At 47.4% G+C, this 18,174-nt stretch overlaps 1 protein-coding gene across 1 annotated transcript in view; it reads left to right on the top strand.

Moving 5' to 3' along the window:
- Positions 1 to 4,395, top strand: part of LOC130537558 (reticulon-4 receptor-like 1) — a 50,173-nt gene extending 45,778 nt beyond the window's left edge. The window contains exons 2-3 of the mRNA XM_057054466.1: positions 553 to 1,007; positions 1,576 to 4,395. Coding sequence (XP_056910446.1) covers positions 553 to 1,007; positions 1,576 to 2,475 — 1,355 coding nt within the window. The 3' untranslated portion in view covers positions 2,476 to 4,395. The remainder of the gene's footprint in view (positions 1 to 552; positions 1,008 to 1,575) is intronic.
- The last annotated feature ends 13,779 nt before the right edge of the window (positions 4,396 to 18,174 follow it).

Genomic DNA, 18,174 nt, shown 5'->3' with positions numbered 1-18,174 from the left:
CACTTGTAAAAGCAGGAGAATCATTGATTTTCTGACATCTTTAGAAGATAACCAAAGGATGTAGCGTGACAGGGTGCTGCGCTCCCCCCTGTGTCTGTTCCGAACCATCGCGTTCGGTGTGAGAAGGGCATGAATAAAAATGTGCACACCTGCGTGACACCACAGGCAGCGCCGCTCCAGAAGGGGTTTTTAATGCCCGTGTGCTGTTTGGGGTTCTGCAGAATATTATGATGTTTCAGTTAAGGGGAAATGAGATTGAGGTTAAGGATAATCAGTCTGGGAATGTGAGGAGAGTGAGCTGGAAAAACAATAGATTTAGGCGCGCGTGTGTGTTTGCATGGGATTTGTGTCAGCTTGGTAATTTGTCTGCACTCAACCGTGTCTTTTGTTGTCCTTGTAAACTGAGAGCAATGGGTTTTTTCAGCTAGGTTGAATCTGATGAGAGTAGCTATGCCCTCTGAATTCAATTAATCCTCCTTCTCTTCCTCTTTTCAGGCTCTCTTTCCCGCCATCATTTTACATCTAATGTATTTGTGGTGATTTGTCTTCCAGGATATGGCGGGGTGGAATTATTCTTGGTGCTGTGTGGCCTGGATCTCTCTCTGCCGTGCCCTCGCCACTGCATCTGCTACACCTCTCCCAGCACCGTCTCTTGTCAGGCCCACAACTTCCACGCCGTGCCCGAAGGGATTCCCGCCCAGAGCGAACGCGTCTTCCTGCAGAACAACAAGATCCAGCGACTGCTCCGCGGCCACTTCTCGCCCACCACCACCATGCTGTGGCTGTACTCCAACAACATCTCCTACATCCAGCCGTCCACCTTCCTCGGCTTCGACCGCCTGGAGGAACTCGACCTGGGGGACAACAAGCACTTGAAGGCCGTTGCTTCAGACACCTTCATGGGTCTAGGGAGGCTCCACGCCCTGCACCTGTACCACTGCGGCTTGATCAGCCTGCCTCCGGGGATCTTTGCAGGCCTCCATAATCTTCAGTATCTCTATTTACAGGTACACAGATAATAGCCCTCTTTTATCTCTTCTGTATGTTCCATCTGCCGCCACAATCGCATTATGCTGTAATCTGTCCATCAGCCTGGCTCAGCACTTACTGCATATGAATTGGATGCTGATCAAATGTTAGCTGTTATCCAGAGTGCAGGGAAAATTCAACAAAACACTAAAGTAATCTACTGCATAGCTTCTGCAGTCAGTGTTTACGGGGAACCTGCAGGGATTGACAACTTAGTGCCGTAACGGTTCCCAGTCATGTGTGGCTGCATCCGTTTGGACAAAAGTCATCACTTTATATATCAGTGTCGTAGGTCAGTCCTCGCCATCCTAACTGGAAGAATACCCATCAATGCCCGTCCCATTACGCTGCCCCAGATACGAGCGCAGCTGTCATGTGTTGCTGCATCATCTGCAGGTTTCCTCGGCAGTGACCCAGAGTTCATCCACCCCTCTCTGTCTTACCACATAATTCGAATCGCTCAAACCAAAGTGAAAGTTACCCCTGAAAGCTGAGTTCCTCAATCATCAAAAGCTTCTTTTTTTCCCTTCTGCTTCATTGTTGCAGGACAACCAGTTAGAGTTCCTGGAGGATGATCTCTTTATCGACCTCCTGAACCTCAGTCACCTCTTCCTACATGGCAATCGACTGTGGAGCCTTCGCCAAAACACCTTCCGCGGCTTGGGCGTGTTGGACCGCCTGCTTCTTCACCAGAACCGGATTCAGTGGATCGACCGTTTAGCTTTCCATGACTTGCGCCGCCTCACCACCCTTTACCTTTTCAACAACTCCCTGACGGAGCTGTCCGGGGGCAGCCTAACCCTGCTGCCCGCCCTGGAGTACCTACGACTCAACGACAACCCCTGGGAGTGCGACTGCAAGGCTCTGTCTCTTTGGGACTGGCTGAGAAGATTCAGGGGTTCCACATCCTCACTTGTATGTGTTTCACCACCTGACATGGCGGGCAAGGACCTGAAAACTCTGAAGAAAGAGGAGCTTCCCAGTTGTATGTCAGGGGAGGGTCACGTCCGCGGTGCCCAGGCCGGGGATTTGGACCATGGAGAATCATTGAACCACCTGAATCGTCACAGAAATCATCACAACCACCATCAGCGGCCATATTTACCACACGGGGACCAGCACAACTTGCCTTCACCCTCGCCTCTGCCGCGGCCCCCTAAAGCCGGCCGCAGAAACTGTACCCGCAGGGGGCGCAAAGCAAAAGGTGGGCTCAACGATGTGCAAGTTCTGCGAGAGGAGGGGGAAAAAGACTATTCTCCTGATGGGGGGAAATACGACCTATCTGCCACTGCCAGGAGGAAGAACAAGTGCATCCCCAGAACTTCTGTCGGCCCACCCAGTGGGGTCCAGAGAGTCAATAACAAAGCAGACTCGCACCTCCAACACTTGACCGTCTGCTTAATACCAGCTCTGCTACTGCCATTTGTGTCTATGATTCTGCGCTGAGCTCAGAGCACAGAACCTTCTTCAAACCCATGCTTCTGGACCACCCTGCCCTGGCTCATGACACGAGGCGTATGTGCATAACAGTGTCTGTACAGAACCTTTCCAAATATCTAATGTTGAAGTACCCCTGCTTTACTAGTGCAGGAATCTTTAAGTCATATCCAAGACACGGAAGTCAGGGAAGTCAACTGATCCCACAGCTTCGATGATGTCAAAAAGGGACACAGCAGGAAAACCCCCACATCAAGCGTCTTTACGGTGTCAGTCTTTCCACCAAATTTATGTACTTATAAAAACTGTACAGCCACTTTTAAGCCAACGATCAGTTGAAAGTGAAGAGGAAACGACCGGTCGCTTACTCTGTCTGTGCAGCCCTCTTGGCACAATCGTTCTCTCTCAGGGCCCCGACCATCTGCCATTCAAGTGCCATTCAAGTCTGGAGACAAAGGCAAAACTGCCTTTGTCTCCAGACATCCGGCGACCCCGAAGATTTAGAAACAAAACACCAAAATCCAGAGTGATGGGAAGATCTGCGGGCAGTAATGCTCAGCAGTTCAGAAATAAGGCTTCTTTCAGAAACGTTTTTTGGGCAATTTAAAAACCACTTTACAAGCCATTCTGCAGAGACCCATCAGCCAATATCCACTGTAAATGAGAGAGCGCCACGTGGACCCAAACAGAACAAAGGCCCAGACTCTAAAGCCATGAAGGAACATTACAGCTCATCGCAAGAGTGCCTAACGAGCCAGTGGCTAATCAGGACCCGTGATGGACCTGAGGAGGGGTATCGGCATCAGTCGACCTCAACGGAGCACCACTATCACACCTGTCTGACATGAACTCCTCTGCACGTTCCTCTGGGATATTATACGGAACATTGAATAATGATTATAAAGAGGAGGGGTAGATGCCGGAGATCATGGCAGCGTCTCAGAATATCCCCTATTGTGATTTAATCAGTTGCTGACACTGGAAAACAGAAGCAGCTCATAATGGAAGGACAAAGAGACTGTCCTCTGAGGGTTGGGATTCTTCTTCAGGAAATAAAAGGAGCACACGGGGGAGGCAGCGCCCTCTACGGACTGCAGTGGTTGAAGCACACAAACACACACGTTAATAAACTCTGAACACTTTCACAGCCTTCTCGTCTCACTGCAAACGGAGCACCGCAGCAGCCGTCCAGGCTGCCACCCTGGAGCTCCCGCAGGATCGTTCACTTTGTCCGAGTTGATGCAGTTCCAGCCCTGTACAGAGACTCGCGGGACCTTCAGGCAACTAAACTACCTAGTGGTTACGAAAAGGCCCCTTTATTCCACGCAGCGTTACAATGTAATGGCTCCTACTCTGAAAGCCTTGTATGCAAAGAAGAATTACGTTGAAAAAAGAAAAGCACAACATCTTGGAGCGGTGGCCCGTGTCAGCCGCCCGCTGCCCTGTCGCGCTCTGCCTCTCCATCTCTGTCTATCTATCTAACTGTTGGAGGCAAAAAGTGGACGTCTGCTCTCGTGACGTGTAGGATTAGAGACCCCTGTTGCTGAACTCATCTGTGCTGCTGTGAACTCGGAGGTGATGTAAATCATGTGTCTATTCCTGTGAGTTTATTTTCTTTCTTTTGTAATAAAGAAGACAGGCAAAAAAAAGAAAGGGAAAAAGATGTTGAGGCACAAGGTATTTTTGATTTCTTATGATTATTATAATTTTTTGCGGTTTGGTCCCTTTGTTCGTTTTGCTCAATTGTTCACTCACCCCCCCCCCCCCTCCACCTTCCTTCTCTTCCACCCTCATCACTCCCTTCCTGCTCCTCCATTTCCTTATTCTTTTCATTTGTGCAAAACAAATGTTTTGTATGTGGTTATCAAACAATGCCAGACTCAAAAGCTCTTTATAAATAACATTAAACAGAAAGCGTCCTCAAATGGCTGAGGTGGTTCGTGTTTGTTTGCCTTTGGTGCTCTCGCGGATGTGCAGCTGCCCACCCGCCTGTAAGTTAATGTGCGCCAGCGTGGCTAATAGAAGGCCTCCGTAATGAGCCCTGGGGCTGAATGATAAGGCAATGAAAGGAACGGAAAAACGGTTAAAAAAGCAGGAGAGGTAATAAAATAAGTTCACAAATTCATCTGCCACTGGGAGACAAACACAGCCACATTTAACAAGGATGTATTTTGGCCTCCTTTGTGTCCTAGTTTCACTCTTACACTTAGCAGCTGCATATAAAATATGCATTAGGATAGACGCTCCGACACACACCTGTCTGGGTGTGTTAGCCAATCGACTGTGAGGAAGAGGTCACATGTCAGGTCAAGGTGAGGTCAGTCAAAAATGCCGATGCTCTGTCTGCTCTGATTGCTTGCAGTGTTTGCAGAGTTCCTGTGAGGTGTGCGTGTGTGCGTGTGTGTGTGTGTGTGTCAGCGACGCCCACTCTCATGGCAGATCCAGTCTGACAGGAGGACCAGGGCACGGGGGAAAAGGTGTGCTTCAGAGAGAACACTATCAGTGACCGTGCTGCAAAACTAAACTGACAACTGGGAGAGAACGAAAGAAGCAGAGAAAAGAAAAAAACAAAAGCAAAAAACAGGATTAAAAGAGTGGAGATATCTGGGAAAGGAATCCACGACAACCTTATCAGTGCAAAACAGACACAGGCAACATTGGGGGAGAAGGTATCAGCTGAGCAGCCCAGCTCTGGGTTCTGCTAGGAAACGTGTCCTTAATTGAAGCCCAGGCTCCAGTTTACATGTGTTTGCTCATGTAGCAACACTTTATGCCAGCGAAATTTGAAATTCTGGCTTATAAATAAAGGAAAACAATGAGACGGCTAAAGGCCCGTGCTATCTATAAAAGGATTTACTGTCTAGACGCAGCGACTGATTTAACCCGAATCCAAAATAAAACATACGACAGAGTGCAATAATGTAGTTAATGTGGACAAGTTAGGCTGAGGAGGATGAGGAGCAGGAATGAGAGGAAGAAGCATGTATGTCAGGATGTGACTCACAGGTGATGAAGCTCTGTCCACCAATCAGCTGACGGCAGCGTGTGTAGCTCCGCCCACCATCCGCTCCTTGCCTTCATCTCAACATCTGACTTCAGTTGTTCATGAAATGTAAAGAAAATGCAAAGATAACCTCAATTAGATCAAAATGAAGAAACATTTAACTAAAATTTAACAGGAAACTCATGACTTAAACATTAAACGTTTTAAAAAAGTGCAAAGATTTTTTTACACAGTCTACTTACACTACAGAAAAGTACCTAAATTAACCTCATATGGCTGGAATGCCTTTTAAAAGGAGGTATATAAATGTAAACGGATGTGCAACTGTTGTGGAAAAGGACTGTGAAAGACAAACTTTGGCAAGCAGGAGGACTCAAAGTCACAAAGTAAATTCAAGAATCTACCCACAAAATGCAAATAAATAATAGAAAATAAAAGGAAAACAAATGAGGGAAGGAAGGACAAACAAACAGAATTCATGACAGAAGGAAAAGAGGTGAGAGAGAGAAAGTCCCAACGCACGAAAGACATTAACGAGCTGAAGGAAAGGCTCAAAGAACGGAAGGAATTAGCCAACAAGGTGGTATGGAAATGGGTGTGGAGGAGCGATCCAGTGAGACGTGTGTATACAGGCCCGATGATCAAACACCGCGCAGCTCATCCAGCGCTCCGGTCCCTCAGCTGAGCATCTGAAATAGCCGCGTGTGAATATTTATACATGTCGAAGTTCTCCTCCAAAGGCAACGAGGCCGAGCAAAATTGATTTCTCCGTGTGGATCCCCCAAGAGCAGAAGCTGAAGAAAAAGCCCAGACTGGAAACAAAATAAAGCTCCGCCGGAGAAGTTCATCTTGTCAGATGAAGAAAAGTGAAATGCAAATGTTTTTGATCAAACCGAAGCATTTGGGCAGAAATATTTGCCACGTTTGATATGAACTTTGACCCCAGCTCGTCAGGGGCTTTATTTCCCCCTCAGAAGTGCCCTCAATATAAGATGCATTAGGATTTTGACTCAAACACCAATGTGTGTTGAACATATTTACTCAAATTTGATGTTTTGATACTTACTGGCAACCTGGAGATTCAACTTATATTTTAGTGATGTTTCTTATTAGAAATGCCTTTTATCAATGCCACTCCCAAAGTTTAGCCCTCAGCAAAAGTTTGGGAACAAAATAATGATCAAAGTTTGAGGCCTCGGCGCCGGCTGTTTCCCTCAGCAGCGTGGCCAATCACACGTCAGCGTGTTTTCATCACTTCTCCGAGTCTTGCTGTAGTTTTATTTAAAGTTTCATCACCCTGGATTAATGTTTCAATAAGCAAAGTGTCTGAATCTGCACATTAAGCGCGTTTCCAAGTACATTTTTAATGCTCTCCTGGCCAAATATAAACAGATGTCAGAGCAGATTCATACACATCATTCAAATCACATGTGGGAGCACAGCAGCGGTGACCATGACAACCCAGAGCAGACGTAACTCGGAATGATAATTATGAAGTTCTGTTTGGGGAGTGAACCTCTTCAAGTCACAAAAACTTTCTCAGAAAGTCTCCCGTAGTTTTGTAGGCGCGTTTCCATCTAAGAGAGTTAAAAATACCATATAGCTGGCTCGCTAATGGGCTCCTATCTATTATTGCTGAGTGTTCTGCTGTGTTGAAACCATTCCTGGAGGAAACGGCGTCTCGCTTTTCCGTCCTCAACCTGTCGTTACGCCTGCTGATCCAGAGCCCAGTCCAAATACCATAAATACCGCTTCATTATTAATCATCTGCAGCTTTTAATTCGTCGTCATTACTATTTATGTCCCACTTTCTGGCCTAATATCCTCAGCAGAGCAGAACGCCGGGCGTGCACGCGGCGACAGGAGGAGTTTTACAAGCTTCCGTTTGGCAAATTTGTGAACTAGAGTGGAATTTGGCATTCCGACTCATTCCTGGCGTGGGAAATGGCTTTTTCCGGACAGCTTTGTGGCACATTAAAATAGAATCCATTTACCTCCAAAGCAGCAGAAGCAAATTGATTGTTTGCATTTGAGCTTCGAGGGGAAGTGACAGATGGATCTAAAGTGCCTTAGTTAAACAGAAAAGTGGACCGACGGGCTGGTGGCACAACGATCTCCATATTTCACAGGCCAAAGTACGTCCTGCACGTCAGCTTCGCTCAACGAGAACACGGGTGGAAAAAAACGCTGAATCAGAGGAGGACGAGCAGATGGCCATCAGGACACGAGAACAAGCCTAAGACTGACAATGAACGATGGCCAACCTTGAATAAAACACAGCTAACTTCTGCCAGAAAACCCGTTACATAACCAAGCTTTGGTGGAGCGGATTATTCATGGATGCCAGATATTTACATCAATACCAAACAAGGAAGGTGAAAATGGAAACCAAAACTGAGCTTTTTTGTAGCTGCTGACATAACAGAAAGGTTGTGATCCATTAAAGTGGGGTTCAAGACTTACGCACCAACTGTTCAAGCAGAAATCAACTAATTATTGACTTTAACTCCCAGTTTTGAAGCAAACACACGTTGTGATTGCTGCTGAAAATGTGAGCGGGCACAACCTCCTTCCTGCAGATGAAGAGCCCATAAGTGAAGCATTTAAACGCAGCCTCAAAGTCCCACAAGCATTAAAAAAGAGAAGGAATCCACCCTGCATGGTTAACGTTAGCCGCACCATTATGCAGTGAGTCAGTGCTCCACGGCCGCCCTGTGAGTCAGGCCGACCTGATGCGCTGCATGTTTCCCTCCTGCAGCCAGGCGGCTGCGGAGCATCAAAAAATATAAAAAAATATTTTTCAAAAAAGGGCGCAGGTATTAGTTAACAGCTGGCAGCAGCAAAATGAGGAGGAGGAGGAGGAGGAAGAGGAAGTGGAGGGCCGGGGATGAAGTTCAAGAGCGTCGCTGTTGAAAATGCTGCCTCCTAAAATTATGCAACTGTCAATTATCCCAGCTTAATATGTTTTTATTATTAGCCAGTGAGGGGGAGGGGCTGGAGCTGCTGCCGCTCTGGGGTGTGAGCGTCGATTGCGTGTCAGGTTTGTGGTTAAAAACTTCCTCCAACCAGCAGCAGCGGAAAACTTAAACATGATTTTAAACATGAAACAGCTGCTCGAGCCAAAACAAGCGTGTACAGTAAATCCTGTGGAAACAACGCGAAACGAGGAAAGAGGCCTCATTAGAGCTCAGCGTGCGCGGAGTTCTGGAGGCAGGAAATGGCTGTTGGGAACAGAAAGATGTTCTCACTCTCTCCACATAATCTGTAACTTTAAAAAAGACTCCCAGAAATGATCGTAGTGAACGTATACAAACTCAGATTGGATATATGAGTCCAGTTTAACTGAAAAGGCTCCGACTTATATAATAATATCTTCTTTTATCCGTGTGGGCCCTGTTGGCTCAGACCCGTGAAAATGGATTTCCCACTGGTAAAGTTCTGCTGTGTTGCCTCAGCTCCTTCGTCTCCTGGCTGCGTCCTCGCCTGCAGCTGGAGCTCTACCTCCTCTGTCAGGAGGCCGCTTGTGAAACACTGAAAAAAGCGGCATCAACATGCGAATAAAAACCTTCACCTGGAGGCAGATTACCGACAATGCGCGGGTTTAAAATCAAATCAATCGGACAGAAGTATTTCAAAAAAGCACAAAGGAGGGATTATGGGTAAAATGTTTGCTTCCCGGTGTGGCTTTGGAGAGCGGAACAGGGTCAGCCGGGCCTGCGGAGTGCTCAGCAGTGAGCCCGTCCTTCTTCAAGTCGCGAATGACTTTCATCAGGCCGTGGACACTGGATGATCCTCTTAGCCCGGAGTGCAGGTTTCAACCCGCGCTGCTCTGCTTTGATCGCCTGCTTCAGAAAGCTTCTGTGAGGGCGATTTACGTGCAAATACAGGCTTCAGTGCACGTGTTACATCACTGGGCTGCAGGACGCTTCCATGGAAAGATGTCAGGGTGCGGTTTAATTCAACCTGATCTACAGCAGACAACTGTTAATTGCTAATTTAGCCTATTAGCACGTGTGAAGTGTAGGCGGCATCAGCTCTCCAAGAGTGATGTTCGCATTAAGCCGATCCAATAAAACAGAAGAGGCGAAATCACCAGTGAACTCTCCAATGAATAAAGCTCAATCATTTTGCCCTTTTTAAGGCAGAGCGGCGCAATAAAGAGCCGTAATCCAGGCAAGTGCTCATTTGAATCAATTGAGTCCCACAGAAGTGTCATTTTCAAAAATATTGTTTCATTTGAAGGAGGTGTTGGAAGGTCTGGAGGTGGCGCGGCGCTGATGTAGCAGGAGGAGCGTACAGAGGAAATGGAACAGTCCTCAGGAGGAGACGTTGATATTCTCAGCAACGCTTTCAATTACGGGCTCGGCGCCTTCCCTTATTAATTAAAGCCGAGGTTTTTGGAAAATTACAGCCACACGGGCAGAGAGAGCCTGAGAACACGGGGTGTAGGTGGCTCCTGCCTTGGGCTTTTCATGTGCACGCTGTTGCTGGCAAACACAATCAGGGGGAGGGAGCCGCACTCCGAAAATGAAAACCAAACAAGACGGTGGTGCCCTCATCTTCTGCTTGTTCCTGCTAGCGCTGCACATTTTTAGGTCTTTCTTGGGGTTCTGTCATCTAGATAATGAGCAAAACGCCTCCTAAAGGTGCGAAGAAGGCGACAGCTTCAGCACGCACGTGAGGAGCAGAGGGACCAATAAGCCCATTTCAAACACAAAAGCCTCAATAATTCGTCATCAAAGCAGCAGAAACGCACGCTGACAGTAAAGAGGTGCTCAACTCAGTGTTTCAGCTCTGCCTTCAGATTCGCTTGAACCAGACTGGCTGATTACGCAACCTCCCCTCCCGACTCCCCTCATTAGCATATTTACATTTTCCTGGTGCCCAACAAAGCGAGGAAGTGATCTGATGAGCTTAAACATGATACGGGAGCTGGATGTTGGGATTTTTCTCATTTCTGCCGTGGCGGGCATTAAAATTCATGAGATTTACTTTAAAGTGGAGACTTCAGGGTCTCTGTCAACTGTTCCAGGCTTAAACTCGCACATTTAGGATTTTCCGGACGTAGAAACACGACTTCACTCTCCGAGGTCCCAGAGGCCCCCGCAGCACATGGAGAACTCAAAAATGCATCTTTATGAATGTTTAGAGAGCAGCGATGCAACGTATATGATCCAGAGCCTCAGGGTCTGTTTGCGTACCCTGGTTCCCTCCCACCATCCAAGGAGGAACATCAGCTTTACTGGAAACCAGTGACCCTTCTGGTGACCCCTGGAGGGTGACCCCAGAGACCCAGCACCTCTGTGACCCCACACAGGAAGGAGCAGCGGTTAACGGTGAGTGAGTAGAATGTAAATATGTGTCTTATAGGAATATAAACATACAAGAGGGGTGGAAGACCTCAGATAACCATGGAAACATTAACGGGAAGGTCAACGTTCTCTCAAAACCGGGAATTTTCGGAGACTTTGTTCAAGTTGAGATAATGAGCGAGTTCAAACAGTTGTCAGGAGCCGAGTCAGCAGGGGGCCGCCAACACTCCAGCCCCCCCCCCCCCCCAGTCCCGGTCCTGGAACACGGGCAGCAGCTCTCACGTGTTCCAGGAGCCGGGCTGGGTTGCCTCCGCCCCTCTCAGCCTCCGAGGGTCCACCAGGAGCGCCGATGAACGCATGAACGTGTGCACGACGCGCTCGCTAATGAAGAGCACGGCTGCTCTGCAAAGACTCCCACTAGAAAGCGATTACTCATGCAAAATGCTCGCTGTCACTTCCTGTTTCCCCCTGCGTGTCCCGGCTCCCCGGGCGGAGAGCCTATTAGCGTCTGCGGGAGAAGGCTGGGCTCTAATCTGTATTTGGGATTATTTATTTTACAGGACAGCTGTCAGCAGAATGTAAGGGAAGGGGGGGGGATAAGATTGGTCACATTTCACTTCTCTTCCTCTCCTCCGTCACTCTACCAGTTCCATCACTCACTCCGAGACTCTTTCACGTCCCCTTTTGTCTCACGTCTCCGTCCACCCCCCCGTGCCCAAGTTCATTATCTGAAGAGTTTTTTCCCTCCTGCTGTTTCTCTCTTTTCTCTCACATCCTCCTTGTTTCCCTCCATCTCGTTTCCTCCCATTATCCCCCCCCCCCCCCTTCTCCCCCCCCCCCCTCCACTCACACCGCGGATAAGAGTTGTGGTGCGACACGTGCATCCACATTACCTCATTACTTCACCTCCACCTGTCCCTCCGTCCTCTCATCTGCCTGAGCTTGAGCACATCCATCACTTCCTCCAGCCCCAGCACATCAGTCGCCCCCTCCCTCCCCTCCGTGGGGGGGCTGCTCCTTTGTTCCACCGTGACAAAGTCGTCTCAGAAGCTTATCTTAACGACCCCGGTGGAAGACCATGGAGCTGCTGTTCCTGTGTGATATCTGCATCCGTGGTAACGGAACGCTGAAGCCACGCCCCCTTTCCCAGGTGAACGACTACCAGATTTTTCAGAAACTATTGTGATGAATTTTGACCTGTTTCCCAGACCATAAACATCCTATAACTGTCCACGATCCGTAAAAAAACTCTGAATTACGCGTTTCAGTCCATTAATCAGACTTAGTTTAGAATACATAAGTATTAAGAGACTTAAGAGTCAAAAATCCTGTTTTTCTACAGCCTTAGCTAATGAAGCTAATGAGCTAACTCACAAATAGAAAGAATAAAATCAAACAGATCAACAGGTAAACTTGCACAGAGACATCTGGTTGAAAAACTATTGAGTATATAGTATATATTTGACCACTGTGCTATTATTTTATGGTCTTTTTTTTCTTCTTTCTGATTTTTAGCTGAGCACTGAAGGACTGATGATCTCCCCCCTGAAGTGTCTCATTCATAATTCAGTTCCGGCATCTCGCAGCACCAGGAGGAGATATTGAAAATTGGTCCGACGCAGATGTGTGGTCAGCAGAAAAGTGCAGCAACATTATAAAATTCCAACTCACAATATTCTGCGGAGGCTAGCGAGGAGATCGGACAATGGATCACAGAGGAGGAGCTGCTGGAGGAGACGCAGGAAACGTGGATACGTTCCTGTTGATGAGCCAAAGAGAATTCCATTCTGGGATTCTGAATCCAGTCAGGAATCATTAGTCAAATATTTCAAACATCTGAATGAGAGGAACGCGTCCTGCTAGATTGAGTCTATACTAACCAGCAGAAATGCACAAAAATGCTAAAAATAAGCCAGAAACACTTCTGTGCAACAAACAAAGCTAATAAAGGCTGCCTGCAGGGTGAGAAAGCAATAAAAAATGGTTAAAGTCTGAGCTACAAAGTGCAGTTTAGTGGGGAATTATGCATAAAATGGGTCTGTCACATATAGTAAGAAAATAAAATGCAAATTGTACTCCAACACCGGAGTTCACCTCTTCGTAAGAGGCCAAGCTAGCTGAAACCACACGACACAGGCACAATGGACACTTAACAACCCCCCAAAACACAGCAGGAAACCTCAGGTGAATAACAGCAGCAGAAAATGGCCCCGAGGCACGTTGAGTTGTGAAGCAGGAGAAGAGGGAGCTGGTTAAAGCGCGTTAAAGTGAAATCTGTACAAAATCGTGCTCATTTAGCAGGAGAAAGGTCTGACGAATCAACCTGTTGAGTCACAACAGTCCTCCATCTTCTGCCTCGTGCAGCTAGAAAATGTCTCTCTGACTGATGGCGGCACAGATGCGTCGCCGCCTGTGTAACCGCAATCACGCCGCCGCTCTCGTTCCCGCCGCCTTTACGGCCTACATATTGTGCAATCAGGCGGCGTTTATTGCTGCTACCCTGACGGCGACGCTGGCAGACGAAAAACCTCCCCAAACTCAAGCAGTCAGCCCGTCCTGCCAGACGCAGCGGAACGGGGTGCGTTCGCAAGCTCCGGCTTCAGGAAGTCACAGACGAGGAGCCCGTCGGGCCAGCGCTCTGGTCACACCGGATACCGCAGGCAAACACAGCCGTGGCTGCTTGTTCCTCAAACATACGTCAACAAAAAAACAATTGGCTCCTTTACATCAGATCTACTGAGCGTCCAGGACCACAGATTGCTTTATTTCCAACTCTTTTGAAGGTTCTGCCTTTAGAACGGCCCAGGTTTGCCTTTTAATTCCCTTTTGAAGCGAAGCACCATCTGGTCCATCTTCTGGCCCACCCGGGGTCCTGCCAGTACCACACAGGCAGCCGTCGGCTACCTCGCTGCACAGGGCCGAGGACCTTTAATTTTCTCAGAAGCAGGAAGAACATTCACGTAGAAACGTTACATCAGACTGTGTCCCTGCTGAATTGTCGCAGACAGATCATCCTATCTGCTCCTAAATGCTAACCTACATGGGTGTCCCAGTTCTGCCTGATGGTCTGGATAACTCGGACAACGCTGATGCGCTCTTTTATCGTTTTTTTTAATTAGTTTTAGTGGGCTTGGCTGTGGGAACAGAGTCTCCACAGGACTGTTCTGTGAAACCGGTACAGTCCAGTCTCAGAAGTGTGAACTGTGCTTCCCCCCCTTTCTTTTCATGCTTTCATTCAAAGGTTTGTCCCCAAAATACATTTTAAACAGGCACAGATTCTGTCCTCTTAATTAAAATTAAAGTTCCAGAAGGTTCCTAATTCAATTTTGCAGCGTTCCGAATGTCCTTTAAGCCGAACTTCTGTCTGAAACTCGCCTCACACTTTATTCAAAGGCTCATAATAAGTTTGGCGGCAGCGTGCCAGTTAACGTCAAAGCTAACGCCCACGACACTGATCCGAGCGGCGTGCGAGAGTGACAGACAGCAGCCTAATAGTATTATGAAATACCAAAATGCACAGCAGGGAGGACGCTCTACCCACACACTTGAATAAAAAACAAGGTTAGGTGTACCAATTGTTTGGAGTGTTTTTAAGATAAAACATTTGACAGGACGCTAACATCAGCTAACATCAGCTAACATCAGCACACCTACCCGCTGCAACTAAAACCTCACAGTTGTTAACGAGGTCTCAGTTAATGAAGGTCGGGTCTTTTTATTGGTTACATACCTCTTCTGTTGTTTAAATTAGCATTAGGCTAGCTGGATCGCTAAGTAATAAGGAAGTAGGAGCAGCACTGAGGATGTGCGGGGAGATGTTGATGCTCTCAGGGGATTGTCTGCTCGGCTCCACGGCATCTGGGGAGCAACTCTTTCAGGTTCCACCCAGACTGGTGGCGCACGACACAACCACGACTTGGATCCCAGATTAAAGCCGTGTCTCACGGTAGAGCGGGAAGGAAACAATGGGATCATCTCACAAATGAAATAAAGCCCCCAGCTGTGATAAAGGGAGCTAAAGTGCATCAAATGCCAGCGACTGTAGCTCAGCATCTTAGATGTTCCTTCGCTACCCGGCGAGATGAATCTAACGGACGACACCCGTGAGTGAAACCGACGGCGCGAGGCGCCGGATCCAGCTGAGCCGAAAACACGGTCCTGTTTCCTTCTGATGAACTTAAAGGGAGTTAATTTTGCATGAAATTGCTGGACAAAATTGTGAGAGAGGAGCAACATCTCAAGCAGCTTCTTAATTATCCGCGTTTTACGTTTGCGAACCTGGAACCTTCGTGCCGTCGTGGCCAGAGAGAGCTGTGGCGAGCGTGGCCTCAGAGGTGGACGGCCAGGTTCGGCTTTGTTTTTGAAAGGCTGTGCAACCTCTCATTGATTGCTAAGCGAAGCGGCACGCCTGATTAATCCCGGATCGTTAGCAGAGGGTTCGGAAGATCGAGAAGCGGGCAAAGGGCGAATTTAATTAGAGTGAGGAGACAAAGACGAGGCCACGCTTGGTTATTTTATTGCAATTAAGATGAATTTAAATAAGATGCTGCTCACACGAGATTCCAAAGGTTCCGAGTCGTTGAGCTCCTGTTAATGAACATCGATGCCTGTTTTTAAACGTCACGACACGTTTGTTTTGCACCTTTTTCCTCACGTTTTTGACTTTCTGACGGAATAAATATCTGAGGCCTGATCAAATCTTAATAGATGACTGGTCAGATCAAGGTTTTAGCCCTTTATCTTGGAATTGTGGTGGACTGCGTGAGATCATCAGTGTGAGGGGAAGGAGGGATGGAGGAGGAAGGACGGGGGAAGTTCTCCACGGTCCCGACAACCTGTCAGTTAAAGTGAGAAAACTGTAGATAAAATGATGGAAGCACCTTCAAGAAAGGGAGAAGGATTAAATGTAGTAGGTCTGATGGACAGCTGAGGGTCATCTGCGTAGAAACTGACCCAGGATGGAGCCCTGGGAGATACCACTGTGTTTGAGACATCCAAACTAAATACTGAGCATGGACCGACGGAATCAGGAGGTCAAAGGTGAAAAAGTGCCACTGTACTCGAACACTTTTGCTCTTCCTGTTCCTCCGTCAGCCGTCGCTTTAGTCGTGTCCCTAAAGAGGCACAGAAGTGAAGACACCAGCCTTTGTGTGGTCAACGAGGAGGAGGAGGTGACAACATAATGGATTAATCTGAACTTTACACGGTGACAGTGAGTCAGCCTGCTGCTCGCTAACGTGCTACCAGTCAGGACTCCAAAGGTGTAGACAATAGTCTTAGCTCCGTGCTCCCCTGAACACAACACAGCCCTTTATTTTGACATCTTTTACAGCCACACTAACGTAAAGTCAGATTCTCTAAAAGGCCTCCAATGGCAGCACTGTCTGTAAATAATAATAATAATAATAATAATAATAATAATAATAATAATAATAATAATGGACAGTCCTGGAATGTGACTCATGAACTTGGACAGATGTCCCCACAAGGATAGATAACTCCTTCTGTGTTTTGGAGGAGGAGGAATTTCGACTGAGGCATTTCTTGGATTGTGGTTTCCTCTCACAGCACAGCTGAGAACGGTCATTTCGCTGCCGTCGCTCCGACAACCTCAACTCTCCAATCCCCCATCTAATAAAAGACTTCTGCTGTAAGATCTAATTACGAGGTTGTAAAAATGCGGGCAGTCGCCTCCTCCGGAGGTTACACGGTGAGGTGTGCTGTCTGTCGCCAACGCGCCTCCTGCACCGATAATCTGGTTAAATAGCTGAGCTCCAGGCGGGGTTTGTGATTAGCTGCTTCCCTGCGGAGGAGAGATTTATGAGCTTATAGCTGTTGTTTTATTCTAAGTCCAAAACCTCTTTCAAAAGCTCAATAACAAGACGAGCGTTCCTTTTTGTTCACTTTTCATTTACTTTTAATTAATCCTGCTTGAATGCCTAATTAAGTCATAGCCTTCTATTTAAGCTTTAAGAGCTCCTCAATAACATCTCAAAGATATTGTACCTGTGATTACTACACACACACATGCACACACACTCTGCAACATCCCATAGGGCTGTAATTATGTTTGTGGTGCAAACTGGGTAATTAGCTGCGTCTTCGCTTACATCTCCGCTGGAAATTTGGAGAACAGTTAGCAGAGCAGCAACACAGCCACATCTGGTTAAGCTCCTTCTGAAACAGCGTCTCAATTCCTAAACAAATCAGCCCAGAAACACACGCGCCAGCGTAACGACCGCAGACCATATGCTGTGGAAGCCATCGACACCCTTCCTCCTCCCGCTCGTCACCCTCGGTGAGACCGAGGCAGCACGCTGCGAGTGTGCACACGAGTGTGCACACGTGTTTAAGAGCACATTAGATTATTCTCAGGTCTGAGTTGTTTAATTTAATTGATGTGCAACGAGATTTACAGTATATATACTGTAATATATACAGTATATATAGAAATATGCAGATTAGCTTAACTGGCTACTGAGAATCTCGCTCCTTGCCTGGAGACGGGAGGTTTTCTGCCTGCAAGAACCCCCCCGATCAGACCTTTGGCCCGCAGTGAGCGGACACATCGATTTTAATCTGAAGCGTTTCATAACTTCTTTTTAAGTGAGTCTTTCTCGGCAGAAGCGCCCGATAAAGATGCTAATGCTACGTTTAGGGCTCAGACATCAAAAACACATTAGCAGGAAGGGTTAGCGAGAGCAGAAGTGGTAAAAGGCCGCCACATCTGCTGATCACGCCATTATTCAACGTCAGTGTGAGAATGGGCTCATTACCAGTAAATCCCTTTATAAACGCTTGTTGGCGTGAACCAGGTGATAGTTTTGAGCCACCAGGTAACACGCAGAATTCACGGGCAGCTCATCTAATCTCCCAACGTTCCTCCCCAGTAATGAGAAGCAGAAGTGGCCCAGCAGGCGCTTCTATCTGCAGATAAGCCCAGGAAACGAGGGGGTGTGATCACAACTGTGTCTCAGGATCTGATTAGAGGGGAGAAAGTGACATTGAGATCATTTGCAGACGTAGGACACTGGAGAGAGACAGAACCACACAGATCCACCTAAAAATGAGGAATTACATCATGGAGTTCTTAACTGTGATGTAATTATAAACTACAATGGGTGGAATATTTAACTCTGCTCGATCTGTCCCGGCTGTTTTGGTCTCCGGTCTGATCCAACCTCATCAGCTGGTTCTACTTTAAAATGGATCTATTTTCTGGCGTATTCATCCGCAGTGACTTGACCTTTATTGAGTGGCTCTGCAATACAGACATCTGCAGACAGCACAAAAAAGCAGCAAAAAGCTAATTTGACCGATGAATCCTGTCAATAATCTGTTGCTCATAATCAGTTAGGCCTCCGGTCGTGAGACATCCGCCATTTACGCGCT

Source organism: Takifugu flavidus, chromosome 14, assembly GCF_003711565.1.
Source record: "Takifugu flavidus isolate HTHZ2018 chromosome 14, ASM371156v2, whole genome shotgun sequence".
NCBI lineage: Eukaryota > Metazoa > Chordata > Actinopteri > Tetraodontiformes > Tetraodontidae > Takifugu > Takifugu flavidus.
The sequence above is the reverse complement of the archived record's forward strand: the minus strand, read 5'-3'. Positions and strand labels throughout refer to the sequence as shown.